Source organism: Apis cerana, linkage group LG3 (genome assembly GCF_029169275.1).
Source record: "Apis cerana isolate GH-2021 linkage group LG3, AcerK_1.0, whole genome shotgun sequence".
NCBI lineage: Eukaryota > Metazoa > Arthropoda > Insecta > Hymenoptera > Apidae > Apis > Apis cerana.
The window spans coordinates 7,329,241-7,345,565 of NC_083854.1; the positions used below are offsets into that span (position 1 = coordinate 7,329,241).

At 32.2% G+C, this 16,325-nt stretch overlaps 2 protein-coding genes across 2 annotated transcripts; both read right to left on the reverse strand.

Moving 5' to 3' along the window:
- Nucleotides 1-78: 78 nt before the first annotated feature.
- Nucleotides 79-12,330, reverse strand: LOC107998097 (uncharacterized). The gene is made up of 6 exons (XM_017057123.3): nt 11,962-12,330; nt 10,739-10,784; nt 9,622-9,852; nt 6,783-9,531; nt 6,399-6,630; nt 79-6,324 (listed from the first exon to the last, which is right to left on the reverse strand). The coding sequence occupies exons 1-6, from the start codon at nt 12,016-12,018 to the stop codon at nt 6,316-6,318; spliced, it is 3,324 nt and encodes a 1,107-aa protein (XP_016912612.1). The 5' UTR covers nt 12,019-12,330; the 3' UTR covers nt 79-6,315.
- A 1,956-nt stretch (nt 12,331-14,286) lies between these two features.
- On the reverse strand, nt 14,287-15,694 carry LOC107998088 (uncharacterized). Its single transcript, XM_017057111.3, has 3 exons — nt 15,331-15,694; nt 15,092-15,243; nt 14,287-15,023 (listed from the first exon to the last, which is right to left on the reverse strand). Exons 1-3 carry the CDS (start codon nt 15,517-15,519, stop codon nt 14,753-14,755), a joined length of 612 nt encoding a protein of 203 aa, XP_016912600.1. The 5' UTR covers nt 15,520-15,694; the 3' UTR covers nt 14,287-14,752.
- Between the last annotated feature and the right edge of the window lie 631 nt (nt 15,695-16,325).

A 16,325-nucleotide genomic window follows, 5' to 3' on the forward strand; every position in this document is an offset into this window, starting at 1 on the left:
TTTTCTCTCTCTTTTTTTTTTCTTTTTTTCTTTTAAAGTAAAAATTTCAACGAAAGGGAAGAAAGAACAGGTGAAGAATTTCTTTTTAATTTCTTTATTTCTTCTACTTTTTTAATAAATCAGTGACTCGAGTCGCTACAAACTGTGTATGAGTTCCTTTTATAATTTACTTACGAAGTACATAATAATGATTTTGTTTGATCACCATCGCTCATTCACACGCACCCGCTTACCTTGATTATAAAAATCTTCGAAAAAGATAAATCGATTGGAATTTCCATTCTCCACCCGATGAAATGCGTTCTAAACGTGAGATAATAGCCCGGTACGTTAGTTCCCATCGTTTATCATTTTTTTATTTCATTATTTATTTCGTTATTTACCCATCGAATTCCCTCCATGTGAACTGTGGCGATTTTTATACTATATGTAATAAGGATTTCGAAAATAAACGCGGCATTTATGTTACATTATATTTTTCTCGTAAACTCTCGACAACAGATACTTTCCTTCTGACCGTTGTAAAATACTCTCCTCTCTACATATTTTTTTCCTCTAATTTTTAAAACCTCCCTCGCCTCGAGAAAGGAGAACTAAACTTTTTGAAGGACGATCTCTGATGATTGGCTTTATATAAAATTTCCTATAAACAATATCTTTCCCCGTTGAACAAAGATTATTTTCTCCAATATCTTTCGGAATACATTCGAACAGTCCGAACTGAATATTTTCTTTCTTATTTTGTCGAGAACGGATTGTCAAAGTAAACGGATTCCGATTTTTTCATTTTCTTATCTCGGTATACTTTTAGGTAAAAGTATCAGCCCTTATCATCTAGTAGAATTCACGCTTTCCTTTTTCTTTGTCTTTTCGTACGTATCTATCTTTCGAATTCATGCCGTTTTAAGGTGAGTTAGAAGTAACAGCTGAATGAAAATGGCACGGTGTTCATCACATGCGAAACGTGTTCTTTCCATTATATCTTTGTCGTTCTCTCATTCGCACAGAATCATCGGTTGTGTGATCAACGGACTGTATACGGGAGAAGTATGTACAGACTTCGTGGGTTCGATGCTATCGATCTCGTCGAATTAACGCTCGCATTCCTGCACTCGACATCTTTCCTTTTCCCTTCTGGCACACGGGGATGATAATACTGCACGTGTGAAATTAAGTGCATTGCTCGATTAGATTAGAAATATCAAATTGAGCTTAATAGATTTATCGTATTTGAAAAAAAAAAAACAAGAAAGAATAATAATAGATGAAAAGATTGCAAGTGTTACGATAAATTATATCCTAAACTCTGATCTTGCTTTGGAATATTAACATTAATTTTTTTGATTAACATTAATCAGAGCAAAGTACATGATTCATATATTCAATTTTTCAAGAATCTAATTAACCTTAATAGAGAACGATAATGTATTACTGACATTTTTGAAAAAAAAGTTCAAGAATCATTCTTTTAAAATTTCAAATTTTTGGCCTCTAATTGCACTCCAAGAATCAAGTAGCCGCGCCATTAGCGATTCATCGAACTAAAACGTTCGTTCTTTTACTCGAACGATATCTCAAAAAAGAAACGAGACGCTTTAAGAGTTGAAGAGCACAGGAAGATGGCGTCCCTCTCGATTGCACTTCCCCCATTTTTACCCGTAATTGCTACGATCGCGTGCAATCGAGAGCACTTTCGTCGGGTCGGTAGCATCGACACAACCACGAGGAACGAATTGCTTATGCATCTGTGTTCGTGTTACGTTCGTGTAAGTACGCGTAAATTACTCTTACTCCTCTCGATCGCAAAACTCTAATACGTATATATAGAACAGGACTTAAGATCGCAGAGAGAGAGAATAAATTTAGTCTATCTCTTGCTTTCCTTTTTTTTCTTTTTTTTTTCTTCTTTTTTTTTTGGTTGTCTTCGTATGCTACAATTTGTATGTGTGAGTTAAAAGCGTTTCAGATTGCTCGTATCGCATAAATAATCCCTGACGACGACAATACGAATCGCTCGCAGTTCTCTCTCGCTCTCCTTCTCCTCTCTCCTCTCCTCCTCTTTGTTTCTCGAGAATCAATTATCGCACCGTTGAACGTGCAATTATACGATGCAGCATCGTAACTCGCGAGCGAAATCAATCGAAACGCGATAATGGCTCCAAAGACGATTCGAGCGCATTTCATCACACCGGTATATCGATTTCTAGCCATTCCATTTTTCCTTTTGCTTCGTATATAATATATAATATATATACACAAGTAAAAATCGTTCTCCACCTCCATTATCTCGGATCACAAAATAAAGAAACCTTGGTTACGCTAATGCCACACACCGACTATATGTACAGAAATTATAAACAGAGCATATTATATTGTATATAATACCCTTGAAAACGTTACTCGCTATTCGTGATCAATAATATTACCGTTAGTAAATTCTTAGATATGGTTGTTCGAGGCTGGAAGACTGGCACGCGTCCCCCTGGCTTCCAGCAATCTCCAGTAATTTCGCCTCAAGCTCGAATGCGTGGAGGCATTTCCGATTCCCGTATCGGGGATCAATCGAATCGCAACACACGCGAATACACGACTGAATTTAAATATTTCTTTTTAAATAGTTTGAATTCCTCTTCATTGACTAGAAGCTATGTTACTTAAGAAGTCTTATAGTAAATGCAATCGTTAATATGTCTTTGTAATATTGTAAAATTCGAAGAGTTGTTTCGATCGATTATCACGTGCATCGCGATTCGATGTATTCGTTGGAATGACAAGGAGAGAGAAAAAAAGGGGGGGACGATTCTATTCGCAGACAATCGTGTCGCTCGAACTATATCCTTTCGTACAGCGAGACGCGTGGCCAGCCTTCAACCTGCCTCCGATAGTTTCCTTTTACAGTAAAAATATATTATCGCTACAATAGTACTTAACTTTGACTAGCATGTGTTTATAGAATCGATTACCAATCCTTATACAACTCGCTAGAATCGATAAACGCGATCTTATTAAAACGCGCATAAGTACTTGCAAGTACTTCGATCGCATCGAAACTTATTATTCCCGATTGGCAATCATCATCAATATAATAGAGCTGCGTAAAAATTCGTGGACACACTCTCGTTACGCATCTCTATATATTGCATATATATATATATATATATATTATTCCTCTTAACGTCTACAATATTTACTTGAAAATTGTATGGTACGATGTCGGTTTTATCTTAAAGATTATACCTTTTTTTCTCTTTACGAAATTACGATCTAATAACTTCCGCTGGGACTCTACGATCCACGCGAGTGTAATATAAAGATCGATCGTTTAATTCTATGCTCGGATAATCTTGATTTTCGATAATATTCATTTTCGCTCGATTAAGTATCCTTCGTGCCGTGTTCTATAAATCATTCGTATGGAGACTACGAGTTCTCGTATAACGTATAATTAAGTATATGAAATTCGAGAGCTTGGACAGAGTGGCTTGGTATCTTTCGAATTTACCAAGCAGAGCAAATACGTAATATTCTTTTTTCTTTCTTTTTTTTTTTATCATTTTTTTTTTTCTCTTTTTTTATGCTTTCAACGTCTCGTCATATCTACGATATTATAGAAGACACAGAACACGTTCGACACACGGAATGCAGAAAAAAAAAATATATACGTAAAAGGGAGAGAAATGTCTCTCCGGATAAAAACAGAGGTTAATCGGAAAATTATATATAAATCTAGCTTCTTTAGATATTTCCTACAATTTAACCACACAGCAACTATTATTTCATTTTTTTGTTCAGTCTTGTGATTAATACTACTTTAATACTTTTACAATTCGTTATAGAGTCAACTGTAAGTATATAATTCTTTATATATGTATAACCCCTCTGTGTACCGAAGAGCCGACCGTTTGCTCGTTAACTCATCCGGCTCGATCCTTAAAAATTCGCGACACGATAAACAGGATAAGCGTGGCGTTGCTACAGCGATAGGTTGTGATTGCTTCGACAGAAAAAGAAGATGAACGTATACGAGGTGAACAATATCCCGGGGCTTGAGAAAACGTTGGACGTAGTACAGTAGAGCGTTACTATAATATAATATAATATAATATATTACAAATTTTATTCCGGCACGATGAAAACAATTCCTTGCATGTTGGGGGAAAATACAGCTATATTGTCATTGAATCGTGATTCCCGGTTAACTTTACATTGTTCAATGAATCTCTAATATGCACGGTAAACGCTCATTACCGTTGATCTTTTTGATTCTGAATACTGATTTGATTATCCACTCCGCAGAGCGCAACATGTGTACATGAAACAGAGAATAATCCATTTTAATATATTTCAATGCGAAAACATTCGATATCGATTCTTTCATTTCTCTCTCTCTCTCTCTCTCTCTCTCTTTTTCCATTTTTTTTTCTTAATCTGCATATAACTCCTAGCATTTCTATTATTGCGTTCAGTATCACTGCATTGCATAATATCATACCGACCAACTCAACCAGCGCGTTATCATCCATTATTCTCGATGCAAGGTTTCACTTGCGATCCAGGAATTTTACACGCATCATTTTTTCCTTTTTTTTATTGCTTATTTGCGCGATCTCACGAGTTAATTCATTCAAATGAGCAAGCAAAAAATTAAATTTAAATGCAGAGAAGACTCGCGTATTATAGCTCGCACGTATGTATAAATGTATACTTTTTTTTTCTTTCTTTTTCTTTTTAATGACGATCAAAAAAAACTTCGAAGCTGTGCAGACGTAAGAAGATAGGCCTAACTAATTCGATTCCTCTTCGATACGTCATACGACTAGCTCTTTCGTTTAATCGTCTACGATAGTTTTATTTTATAATATCATACGATAGTTTCACTTTATTTTATATCAAAAAGATCCTGCACCATCGAAGTAAAAATAAATATTCTTCGTTTCTTTTTTTTTCCCTTCTTTTTTTGTTTCTTTTTTTCGTTTTTTTTTCTCTTTTTTTTTCTTTTTTTTTTTTCTCTCCGTAAAGAATTCCATAGACATATAAATGTTCTTCGCGCATAAAAAATGACATAGATATACGTTAAGTACGAATGAAAAATATTTTAAGTACGTTTTTATAATTACGAAGAAAAAAAATAAAATTATATTGCAATTACGATTAAAAACTAATTCGTTGCGTAGATATATATATATATATATGTATATATAAAAAATCTAGTAGGAAAATTATATAAATCGAACGCATATATAATCGCGTAAAAATGGGAACATATATACGATGAGAATGATTACCGATTAAAAGTCTCTGCCCATGAATTATAAAAATTCAATAAAAATAATTCGAGTTTTATATTCGTTCGCGTATCCTTAGGACTTATTTAAAGATATCTCGTTTATAATCTATACATAGTGCCATCTTTGATTGCCCAGAGACTACGATATCCATCATATAAATCTCATTAAAAAGAAGACCATTTCACGGCTATATAAATGTTATCTTAAGCCTTTAGAAAATAAGTTGTAAAGATTTGAAAACCCTGTGAGTGCTATGCAACTGACTACTTTCATTGCATTTCCCTTCCTTTTTTTTCATTATTTTGTTCTCTCTTTTTTTTTTAAACTTTTTGGTTGTATATTTTAGAATGTAAGTCGATGGTATCGCGTTAACCGGTATAAACAAGGAGCATTTAATTGCAATGCTCCGGTTTAACCGCTATACAATACCGCTATTATATAGAAGTATACTCATATAAAATAAAACATATCCAAAAAACGATATACTCATATAAAGTATACGATGCACACACTTCTTTTTATCCTAGGGCAGGATTCTTACTATACAAACTATTACAGTTTCTTATTGAGCATATTTTAGAAATTGTTTAAATCGTTGTAGGAAGTATTTCAATTGTATTGTATTGACTTAATTTCAACTATACGCTAGAATCTAGAATCTCTTATGAAAACTCCCCTTTGCCCTTTGTTAAGGTCTTTTGATTGTGCGGATTCGCTTTTTAAGAAGACATTATCGTGAAAAGACATAAAGAAAGCCAGAAAGATAAGCGTTCTGAATAGGTTTCTTTTAATGTGATTTCTGAACCTTGGAAGTTAAAAGATAACCCTCTCTTTCTTTCAACGAAATGCACATTTCGTGTCATGCTTTTTTTAAAAAGCATTGACAATCAACTAGATACTTGCGTATAGTATAAATAGTCATGATGCCCCAATTATAAATTTCTACCATGAATATTCTTACTGATTTTGTTTGGAATTCCTAGGAACTTCAAATTTTCCGCTCTCTTCCCAAACAATGTTGCTACGTTCAAGCTTCCTATAAAAACGATAAAATTAAAAAAGAAATTAACACAGTAACAATAATATAATAGAATTAACTATGCTACTCACATCGGGAAACAAAAAGTGTTCACGAGTAGGTTGCGGTTGTTCAAAGGGAGAGCTGCTCATATATCCAGGCGAAGGGGACTCGCTTTTCTCAAGTACTGGGGTAATATTTGCGTAATTGGCTGATGGTGTCGTCAACGTTCTTCCTTGCTCGACAAGAATACTTCTGTCAATCTTGTAATACTCTTTTCCACTGCGAGGACGAAGCGTCGTTGCAACTGCCCTGCCACCCAGTCTGAAAAACCGAGTAAAAGATCGAGTATTCTTCTTCTTCTTCTTCTTCATCTTCTTCTTAATGACCTCTTCTTAGTCAGTGTTTCTCCACGATACGAAGAGGGTGGAAGCTTTAAGAAAACGTTAATTACATTCTTTACACGAGCACCTTACCTCAGACTGTCCGGCGTATCGGATGACGAGTGAGACGATAGCGACAACGTCTCGATATAATCTGACATATCAGATGTACCGCTACTCGTGCTTCGCGAGTCGATGTAAGGGGTATTGGACACTTCCCCTGGACTATTGAAGCCTTTCGTTGCCTTGGGTAAACACGTCGGAATGTCAGCTTCTGCTGAAGAGGATTTCGTAGGGATTTTGATTTTCTGAAATTGAAAGGACAACTCTCGAAGTGGATCACTGGATTTTGATTTTCTTGGTAAACTGCTGTGATAACACGTAGGCGGTGAACTTTTTCTATAAACAGACAACACATTCTGCTTCCTCGTCGACGTCGAAGCGGTCAATGATAATTCGAACTCCACGAATTCTGCCGTTCTATGACTAAGAGATCCGGTAGAAACACCTGAATCGTTACTACTAGAAGAGTCTCTGTTATGACCAGTTTTGGATGGAACGGAAGAGGAGCGTCGAATTTTTATGAACGATGGTTGGGGCGAGGTTACCGATATTTGCCCATTATCTTGGTTAATCTTCACCTCTGAATTAACGCACGGAGAATGCGTTTCTCCTCTTACCAGAGAAGCTTTGTCCGCTTCGCTGGAGCATTTATGAATGGTTAACGTGGAAGGGAACGTATGATTCTCATCGTCCAAATAGTGAGCAGACTCCGCGGAATAAGATCGTTTTCTTAACAATAAACCAATGTTTCCATTTGATTCTGTCGCACCATTTCCGTCCAAGTAACGACGTCTAAGATACGGGCTGGACAACATCGCCGAACCTGGAACGCGAAACTCGGAATCGGATCTCTTTTTGCCGCTTTCCGATAAAGCGGAACCCGATAATGCAGGATTGCTCGAACTCTTTATACCGCTGCAAATTCTGGACAAAATTTCTTTCGAACAAGCATTGTGCGCTGGCTGCATCGGTAAATAGCCAGGGAACGGTTTCTTTGGCGTTTGCTTTTCAGGATCCATAACTAAATAATCGTTTTCGCTATCTTTAACATGGCCACACTTCTGGCATATTTTGGACGAATCTTCTGTGGGCGGTTCAGGTGTGTCGTCCTTAATTTGATCGGAAAACTTTTCTATTTCTTCTTGTGATATTCCACTCTTCGCCAAAAGGTCTTTACTGTTTTCATAATGCTCGAGGGATTGGGTAAAATCTATATTCGCGTAATTCGCCTGTTTAGACTCGGGTTGCGTGTCGATAACAGGTTCAACGTTCTCATAATTGTTGGTTCTGGTTTCTGGACATTCGCAATTATCCTTGTTCTTATCTTCCACGTTCTCCGATTTCTTCACCCGTTTCGCTGTTGCGTAAATCGCAATCTCTCCGCTTGCGTTAACCACAGGCATTTTCCCTTCTCCAGAAAGTTTCACGGGATGCACAGCAACCCCGGTTGGTTCAATTCCTGCACCTCTTCTACAATATGGGAGCACGAAACCAGCCCAACTCATCACATTTTGGCAGGGACATCCGGAGGATCTGGGAGATTGAACGGTGAGCTTGGCCGGACAACCGCATTGCTGCAGCACTACAGCTTGAGGTGTTTGCGGTGTATCGTAATTAGGATAAGTTTTTGGCAGTGCTAGACATTCTTTGATTTTCCTTGGCGTGTCATAATACTGATCCGGTTGAGAATTCTGTTCCAACACCATATGATGGCCCAAAATCGTCTTGGGTACGTCGTAATTTTCATAAGGACCAGCAGCAGCGGGTGTGTTTCGTAGGACCAACTGCTGCTTACGTGAGTGAACGCAAACTTGTTCGTTTGGCAATGGCATGGGAGGTTTCTTAACCTTCTTCGTGGCAGTGCTTTGGGACGGTTTCGGAGGTCTCGGTGGCAGTGCGCTAGGGCTTGGCGACACGCGTTGAGCGCTGCTCGATTGTTGCTGCGAGTTCTTCGAATTTTGCGAACAGTGACATTCCATTTGTTGTGAACTGGAATAATCACTATCATGACTGCTACTACTGTACGAGGATAATGATAATCGATCGAGCGTGCGTGGCTGCAAGTGACATCCTAAATTATTCATAGTTCCTGCCGGACTGCTTATACTGCTTGCGCCGGTCGTAGTGGCTAAAGTCGAGGATTTCGAGACAGTTCCTAACTTGCTGATACAACTAGCACATCGTTCGAGAGCGGATGTTCCTTGACGAGTGAGAGAACAGCTGCGCCATTCTCCCGGCTGATCAGGCAATTCCGACACGGAGACAGTGTCTCTGCTACTGTAATCCCTGTCGAGTTCAGTTTGTTGCCTACTCTCGGTAGACGACCAATAGGGCGAGCTCTCGTTCTTGCAGCTGTCGCACTGCTCTTCATACGTGGACGAGTAAACAGCCGAGGGGAAGAAATCGCTAGCCCTCGTCTCCGATCGGGAGAATTGACGGCGCGGGCTTTCCTGCACTATCTGCTCTCTGCTCATTGGTCGTTTTTTCGTCAGCTTCCCTTCCGCCGCTAATTGCAGCATCTTCACAATATCTTCTCCTTGATCCGTTATTAGTACGTGAAGACCTTCCCCTCGACCGCATCTCGAACCACCTTCGAAGCAAAATCGTCCTTCCACCACGCCGTATCGTCGAAGATGCGCGATTTCCCAAATACCAACTAATCTGGGAGGTATTCCGACCGTGATACAGAAACGACGATCCTGAATGTGCAAATGAGCTGGGCCGTTCGTTAGTTTCGCTTTCGATGGAACTGTGGAAATTAGGATCAGGAACTGTTGATCTGTGGAAATAAAATTTGATTTGAGTTGGATGGAAAATGTTTAAGTCATGATTTATTTTTAATTAATTTTTGTTCAACGAAAATGCATACCTTCGCCCAAATTGTTAGAGATTTTCACTTGCCATTGTATCAATCGTTCTCTGGTGTCGAAAGCCAAAACAACCGTCACATCTTGGCATATTATAGCTATTGTGTTTGATTCCTTATCAAGAGTGAAACCACTCTCTACACCGAGGAAATGTTGTAAGCTTAATGAAGCTTTCGTTTGACCTTGTTTATATCGATCCTTGCTATCTCCGTAAAGTTGCAAATGAAGACAATCTACAAATGAGTACGATGTCTTCTATATAATTGTGCGTTGTTTAAAAATAAACAAACGGTCGAAAAATCGGTTAAAAATGTTTTTGCGAAAATATTTTTAAATAAACATTTTGATAAAGTTTTCTGATATTTCACGCTTTAAGTGACTAGTTTAACACTGATAGGCAGATGTAGAAACGCAGTAAATCCTATGTTAGCCCCTTCTATACTCTTAACTAATTCTTCTTAAAGAAAATTTATGAGCTACTGGTGTCCCTAAGTTTTAAAATATCCTTAACTTACAAGGGCCAGGTATTAATGGTTATTGCCAGAAGCAAAGCTCTTCTTGGAAATTTTTTGTTTCTCCAGCTAGTCAATCTGTAACAGATGTGCCAGCTGCCACCCTAGGATAGGGATACAGGGAGGAATTCTTTATGCTGATAACAAGTAAGGAAATTCTTTTAGATAGGATTAGAATTGTGATAGGAAATAAAATTGTTATTATTTTTTTACAGTCACTTTGTAACAACTTCTTATCTTCTTTTTACAGGTGTAGTTTAAATATTAATTTTTTTTTTATCAATATTGATAAGATTAAAAGAGCTTATTCTTAAAATGCATATGAATAGTTCATTGTAAAGAATATATACATTGGATATTATACAAAGAGGGAAGCGTCCTTATATCTTTAAAGTAACACAAAAAAGAGAGATATGTAAAATGTGCAACATTTCCTCTTTGTTATCTATATCTCTGATAAAATTTCATATGTTTTCTTTTACTTTATTAATAATGTTTTATACTTCTATTTATGATATAATAAAATAATTTTTATTATACATATTTTTATAACCTACTTTTATAAGCTTTTTATAAAGATGAAGTTTATTTAAAAAAACAATTTTACCTGCAACTGGTGATAACTTTCTCATGACACACCATCTTGATTTCCACTGTAATGCAAATAAATAATTTTTGAATAAATATATAAAATTTTGCAAAACTTTGATATTAATAATTGTATTAAATTGATGAATTTCATAATGTATCACTGAACATTATTAATAACTAATAATAACAAATAATATAAAGATTTGATCATACATAAATATCTCATATAATAATGCTTACTGCCTTATGTTTATATGCCTAATATTACATGCCTTATGTTTATATAGATTATTATATATAAAAACATTATACATATGTAATACACATTTGTTTGAATCCATTTGAACCCTCTGTACCCCTATGATAAAAATAAAAGAGTTTCCTACCCTTTCCCATCTGAATGAATTCTTTGGTACCCCAATGTAAATAAAAGAAAATGAACTAGCTTTTTATGGCTTTATGACTCTTCATTTGTTTTCACATTAAATACTTTCTTAAGCTTTCAACAACTACTTCATAATTATAATGTTCACTGAAATTATATCATGATATCTTAATTTGACTTCTTGCTCATGATAAATAGAAATTAAGTATTGAAATTTGTATTGAAATTTTAATGAACTTAAAAAAATAAATATTTGATATTGACACAAGTTTATTAAAATAATTAATTTTTTAATTATTCATGAAACACTGAACAATAAATATCTAACAACTATATATTAAATGTATATAAGATTAAAAATTATTTTTATAACATTATAATTTTCAGCATGTTATTATAATTTGTAATATATGTTGATGAAAAAAAATAAAATTTAATCATGAGTAATTTTAATTTGAATTTTCATATTTTTCATTGATTCAATAAAATATATACATATATACATATATATATATATACTTTACAAGCAATACACGAGTATTTGACGAGAGCATTAGCCCATGATTCTTACATCATTATGTAATTTTTTTTATTGAAATCATATCGTATTTAAAAAATTTTGAAATAATTAAATATAAAAATGAATTTGAATTCAATTATGATTTATTAGAACGATTTTCAAGATGAGAATATAGAATACTGCGTAGTATTTTATCATTATATAGATTCACAAGATAAATTAAATTATGTTATATTGACAAATAATGAATTAAACAATTAATATTCGTCGGACACTATGATTGTAAATGTAAAGATGTAACTAATTAAGAAAAAATTTAAACGGAAGTACTTACTTTTTTGCCATCGCGAAATTTGACGTTTCCCTCGATAATACAATTGTTATCCACCATTGTAGAAGACTGCTACTACTGCACTGCTTTTAGGTGTTTTTCTCATCACTATATGAAAGCATTCGATTTACTTAACGCTGCATATTGAGACACTATAAAACACCTTAGGATATTATGAACAACAAAACTTTCTGATGCACAATCTTTTTCTTACTAAACATCAACGACAATTTTCTTTTACGAATCACGCGGCAAAATCCATACTTCGAACCGATGGTACTGAGCATCCATCTTGACAATCTTAACTTGCTGCGTGTACTGCTGCGGTCCTGCTCCCTTTCGAAAGCGTATTCTGCACATTATCCATTCCCCTGCACTTTGGTCCAGTGGCGTAGCACCTATATTTTTACTTTAATAGACTTTCTTCGCAAGCGTCGCTGGAACTAAAGCTACCGTTTACAATGAAAAACTATAAAATCGTATAGCTTACCGATTTCATACTATTAATTTAAATTTTAAAAAGTTAAATTTAAAAAATTAAAAACTATATTGTATTTTTTATTTTGTTTCGATATAAAATTAAATCAAAGAGATTTCATTATGTTTTGAATAATTTATATGAAATTAAATTTTAGAAACAATTATCATAAGTATTAAAATATTAAATTTCACTACATATTTTTTTATTATTATAATGAAAATTCTTACTAAAATTACATAATTTTGCAAGAATTTATAAAAAAAGTTTTTGACAATGTAAATAATAGTTTTAAATTTTCCGTAAAATTTGCTCGATAGTGGCGACATAAGAAATCAGTTTATCTATTTACTATTATAGTTTATGGTTTATGGATTTATCATGTGTTTATAGGAAAACTTAACCTGAATCAATATTTTAATTTCTTTATGATGAATACACCAATATTGACAAAACAACAACAAAGACATTCATTGTCAGCAAAAAAAGGATCGGTCAAAGGATTACGAAATGTCTTAGCACAACCTCAAGATCATTATTGGTATGATAATTTTAATTATAAAATGTTTTTATAAATAATTATAAAATTAATTAATAAATTTTATTTTTAAATTTATTATCTTATAAAGTTCTTTTTTATAATAATTATAATAATTATATGTTATTAGGCCAATTGTAGATTTAGAAAAATACCCATTATTAGAAGAACTTTTAAACAAGTAAGTTGAAATAATTTTAAAGAAAAAAGATAAAAAATATTCATATAAATTAATATTTTTTATAATAAATATATATAGATTAATGCCAGCTATAAAGCGACCATCTCATTCAATTCCATGGTCACAACTTAGGCATATGAAAAAAGCAGAACGTGTACAAGCTAAAAAAGAAGCATTTCAAAAAAATGAAAATATATCAAATTCAGAACTAATGTAAGTATTTTGAAACATATTAATGCATATTTTTTTAATATGTATAAACTTTTAAAATTTGAAATTTTTTAGAAATTCTGTGATCTTAGGCATAAATGCTATTACAAGATCTTTAGAGAAAAATAATGTTTGTTGTATTTTAATGGATGCAAACATTTCACCACCACTTTTAGTAAAGCATATTATTCATATGGCACAAAATAAAAAAGTGCCTTTATTATTATTATCTAAATTAAAGTTTATAACATTACGCACTATAGGATTCGCATCTGCTGCATATGCCTTAAAGGTAAAGTTATTTGAAATGTACAAATAATATTAATCTAATCAATTTTATTTTTATAATTTCAATTGCAGAATATTGTGATGGATTCTGTAGATCATCATTTTCATCCTTTATATGTAACAATATGTGATATTTTTAAGGATATACCTGTACCAAACAATAGACTTCAATTATTCCAAGATATTGAAACATCAGAACAAATCACTTCAGATGAAGAAAACAAAATAAATGTTCAAAATGAACTTCAGATTGATTCTTCAGAACCAAGTAAATTTACAATATCTACAGATGTATATTTGTATAGATCTTCACGTAAAGAAAGAATATTTGTTCCACCTAAATCAAAAGAAGATTCCACAAAGGAACCTAAAAATACAGAACAAAATGATTTTATTTCTGTAACTAATTATGATTCTGATGAGTTTGATACAAACATTAAGAAAAATACAAGATATATCAATATTTGTGAAAAAAAGCATTCAAAAAATAGAAAAGATCTTACAAAAATAAATAATACATCTTCAAATATTAAATATTTACCTTTAAAAGTTAAACGTTTACAAGGTAATATTAATCGCATAAAATCTACAAAAGTAAATAAAAAAAGGCAATAATATAAAAAAAATTAATATAATTAAAGAATTTTTTATTGTACATGTTAATAAATATTGAATATATAAATACAATTTTTATTTCATTAAATTATAATATCATACAATATCATTATATATAAATATATACAAAAACTGCATTTTTGATATAACTCAATTATAGCAATTTTAATTTTTTATTTTTTAAAACAAAAATGTTTTTATTCTTATTAATTATTTAAAATATAAACAAATTTATTATTAACTATATATTTTGGCCAAAAAAGCCTCAAAGTCTTAGTATTGTTACGTTATTTATAATTTATATTTGATTATATACTATAATAAGTCAGTCTTTTGTACATATCAAATCCACATAAAAACATGTGTCTTCCATTTGTTTATAGAAATTATATATATTTTATATATAGAATTTTATAAAATATTATAATTAAAGATACAAAGAATATTTATTTCACATATATTTAATACCTAAGAAACTGTAATATCACACAGGCAATGTAGAATTTACAGAAGATTTAAACATTCTTGTAAAAAACATTAGACCTTTTGTTCCTCCTGGTATATGACTTACTAAGAATGATATCATAGCTATTAATTGCAAAACAGCACACAGTACTGTTAATGGTGTAGATTGTAAATGAAGGGCACAATAAAGTGTTCCTATCAAAGTTGCAAAGTAAGATATACTAAAGCACCTTCTTTCAGCAGTAAATAATGATTTTAAATAACTCAATGGACCCAAAAGGAAGCAAAAACTATAAGAATTGATTTAATATAAGTTTACTTATTCTTTATGTAATTATATCTTCATTTGTAAATTTACCTTGATAAGAAGAAAACACTTCCTAAGGTGTACAAAAGTGCAAACTTTCTTGCTTTTAATAATAAAACCGGAATATAAATCGCTGATAGACAGAAGCAAAGTACACCCATAGAAAAGCACACAACAAATGCTATTAGCCTTTGTATTCTTGTCTGTCAAAAAAAAAACGAAATTTGTGATGTTTTTAAAAACATTTAATAGTTAGGTTACTATATTAACAACAAGATATATATACGAACCATACTAGGACAACATTCCTTTTGTGCTCCTTGAATCCATCCTGTTTCTTCTTTGTCTTCTTCACCTTTTCCAAACCATTTTCCAATATTTGTTTTCGGTATTGTCACCGCAGGTACGGTAATTTTAAATTGTTTCTCGTTTTTGCTGCTAAGAAGATATTCATTTAGTTCTTTGTTAAGATCGGCCATTTTGACACGTCGTCATACTTTATGTTTACACGATTATATACACAAATTACAAACAATAATTTTCATAAATTATTTTTTTTTATAATATTTATTAAATACTACTCTGAAAATGTGACATATTTTCATAATATTATGAAGAAAAAAAAATAACATAACATATACATATACATATATATATATATATGTACATATGTAATACAGCCATAGATTAAATACGGAATAGATTTAACATTCAATAATTTTCAAATTTAGAAGTTATATAAAAAGTATATTTTACATATATTTGTTTTTATACATCTTTTTAAGTTTTTATATGTTATATAATATATGTATTATGTGAATAACTATATAATAATACATATATGCAGATTTTAATTAACCAAAGATAATTGGTAATATAATCAAACAAAAGATAAATAATTGTGTGTAAAAAATTGCATTAAATAATAAGTTTACTCTATTCTCTATTTAGATATTAACTGCATTTGCATACTCTGACAAAATATTTTACGACAAAAAATGTTCAACATTTAATATATTTTTTGTTTTATATTTCGAAAACATTATTTATCGATATCTATATTTTTTATAATAAAAATTAAAATATATTTAAAAAAATAATGATAAAAATGCATTCAATTGATTTTGTATTTCATTTATAATCAGATATTAAGCATAAATAGTATTTTAAACAAGAAAATAGTAAAATACATATATAGTAGAAAAAATCAGATATGATAATATGAGAATCAATGTCATCTCTCGAATGCTAAAGACATTTTTTCAAAATTAAAATGAAGTAAAGT

What these genes read in the sequence shown, in the direction of transcription:
- LOC107998088 (XM_017057111.3), bottom strand. Translation starts at nt 15,519, where the DNA reads ATGGCCGATCTTAACAAAGAACTAAATGAATATCTTCTTAGCAGCAAA. An exon ending in AGGAATGTTGTCCTAGTATG is followed by an intron (nt 15,244 to 15,330) that starts GTTCGTATATAT and finishes TTTTTTTGACAG; the next exon opens with ACAAGAATACAAAGGCTAAT. An exon ending in AGTGTTTTCTTCTTATCAAG is followed by an intron (nt 15,024 to 15,091) that starts GTAAATTTACAA and finishes CAATTCTTATAG; the next exon opens with TTTTTGCTTCCTTTTGGGTC.
- LOC107998097 (XM_017057123.3), bottom strand. Translation starts at nt 12,018, where the DNA reads ATGGTGGATAACAATTGTATTATCGAGGGAAACGTCAAATTTCGCGAT. An exon ending in AAAGTTATCACCAGTTGCAG is followed by an intron (nt 9,853 to 10,738) that starts GTAAAATTGTTT and finishes ACTCATTTGTAG; the next exon opens with ATTGTCTTCATTTGCAACTT. An exon ending in CTCTAACAATTTGGGCGAAG is followed by an intron (nt 9,532 to 9,621) that starts GTATGCATTTTC and finishes TTATTTCCACAG; the next exon opens with ATCAACAGTTCCTGATCCTA.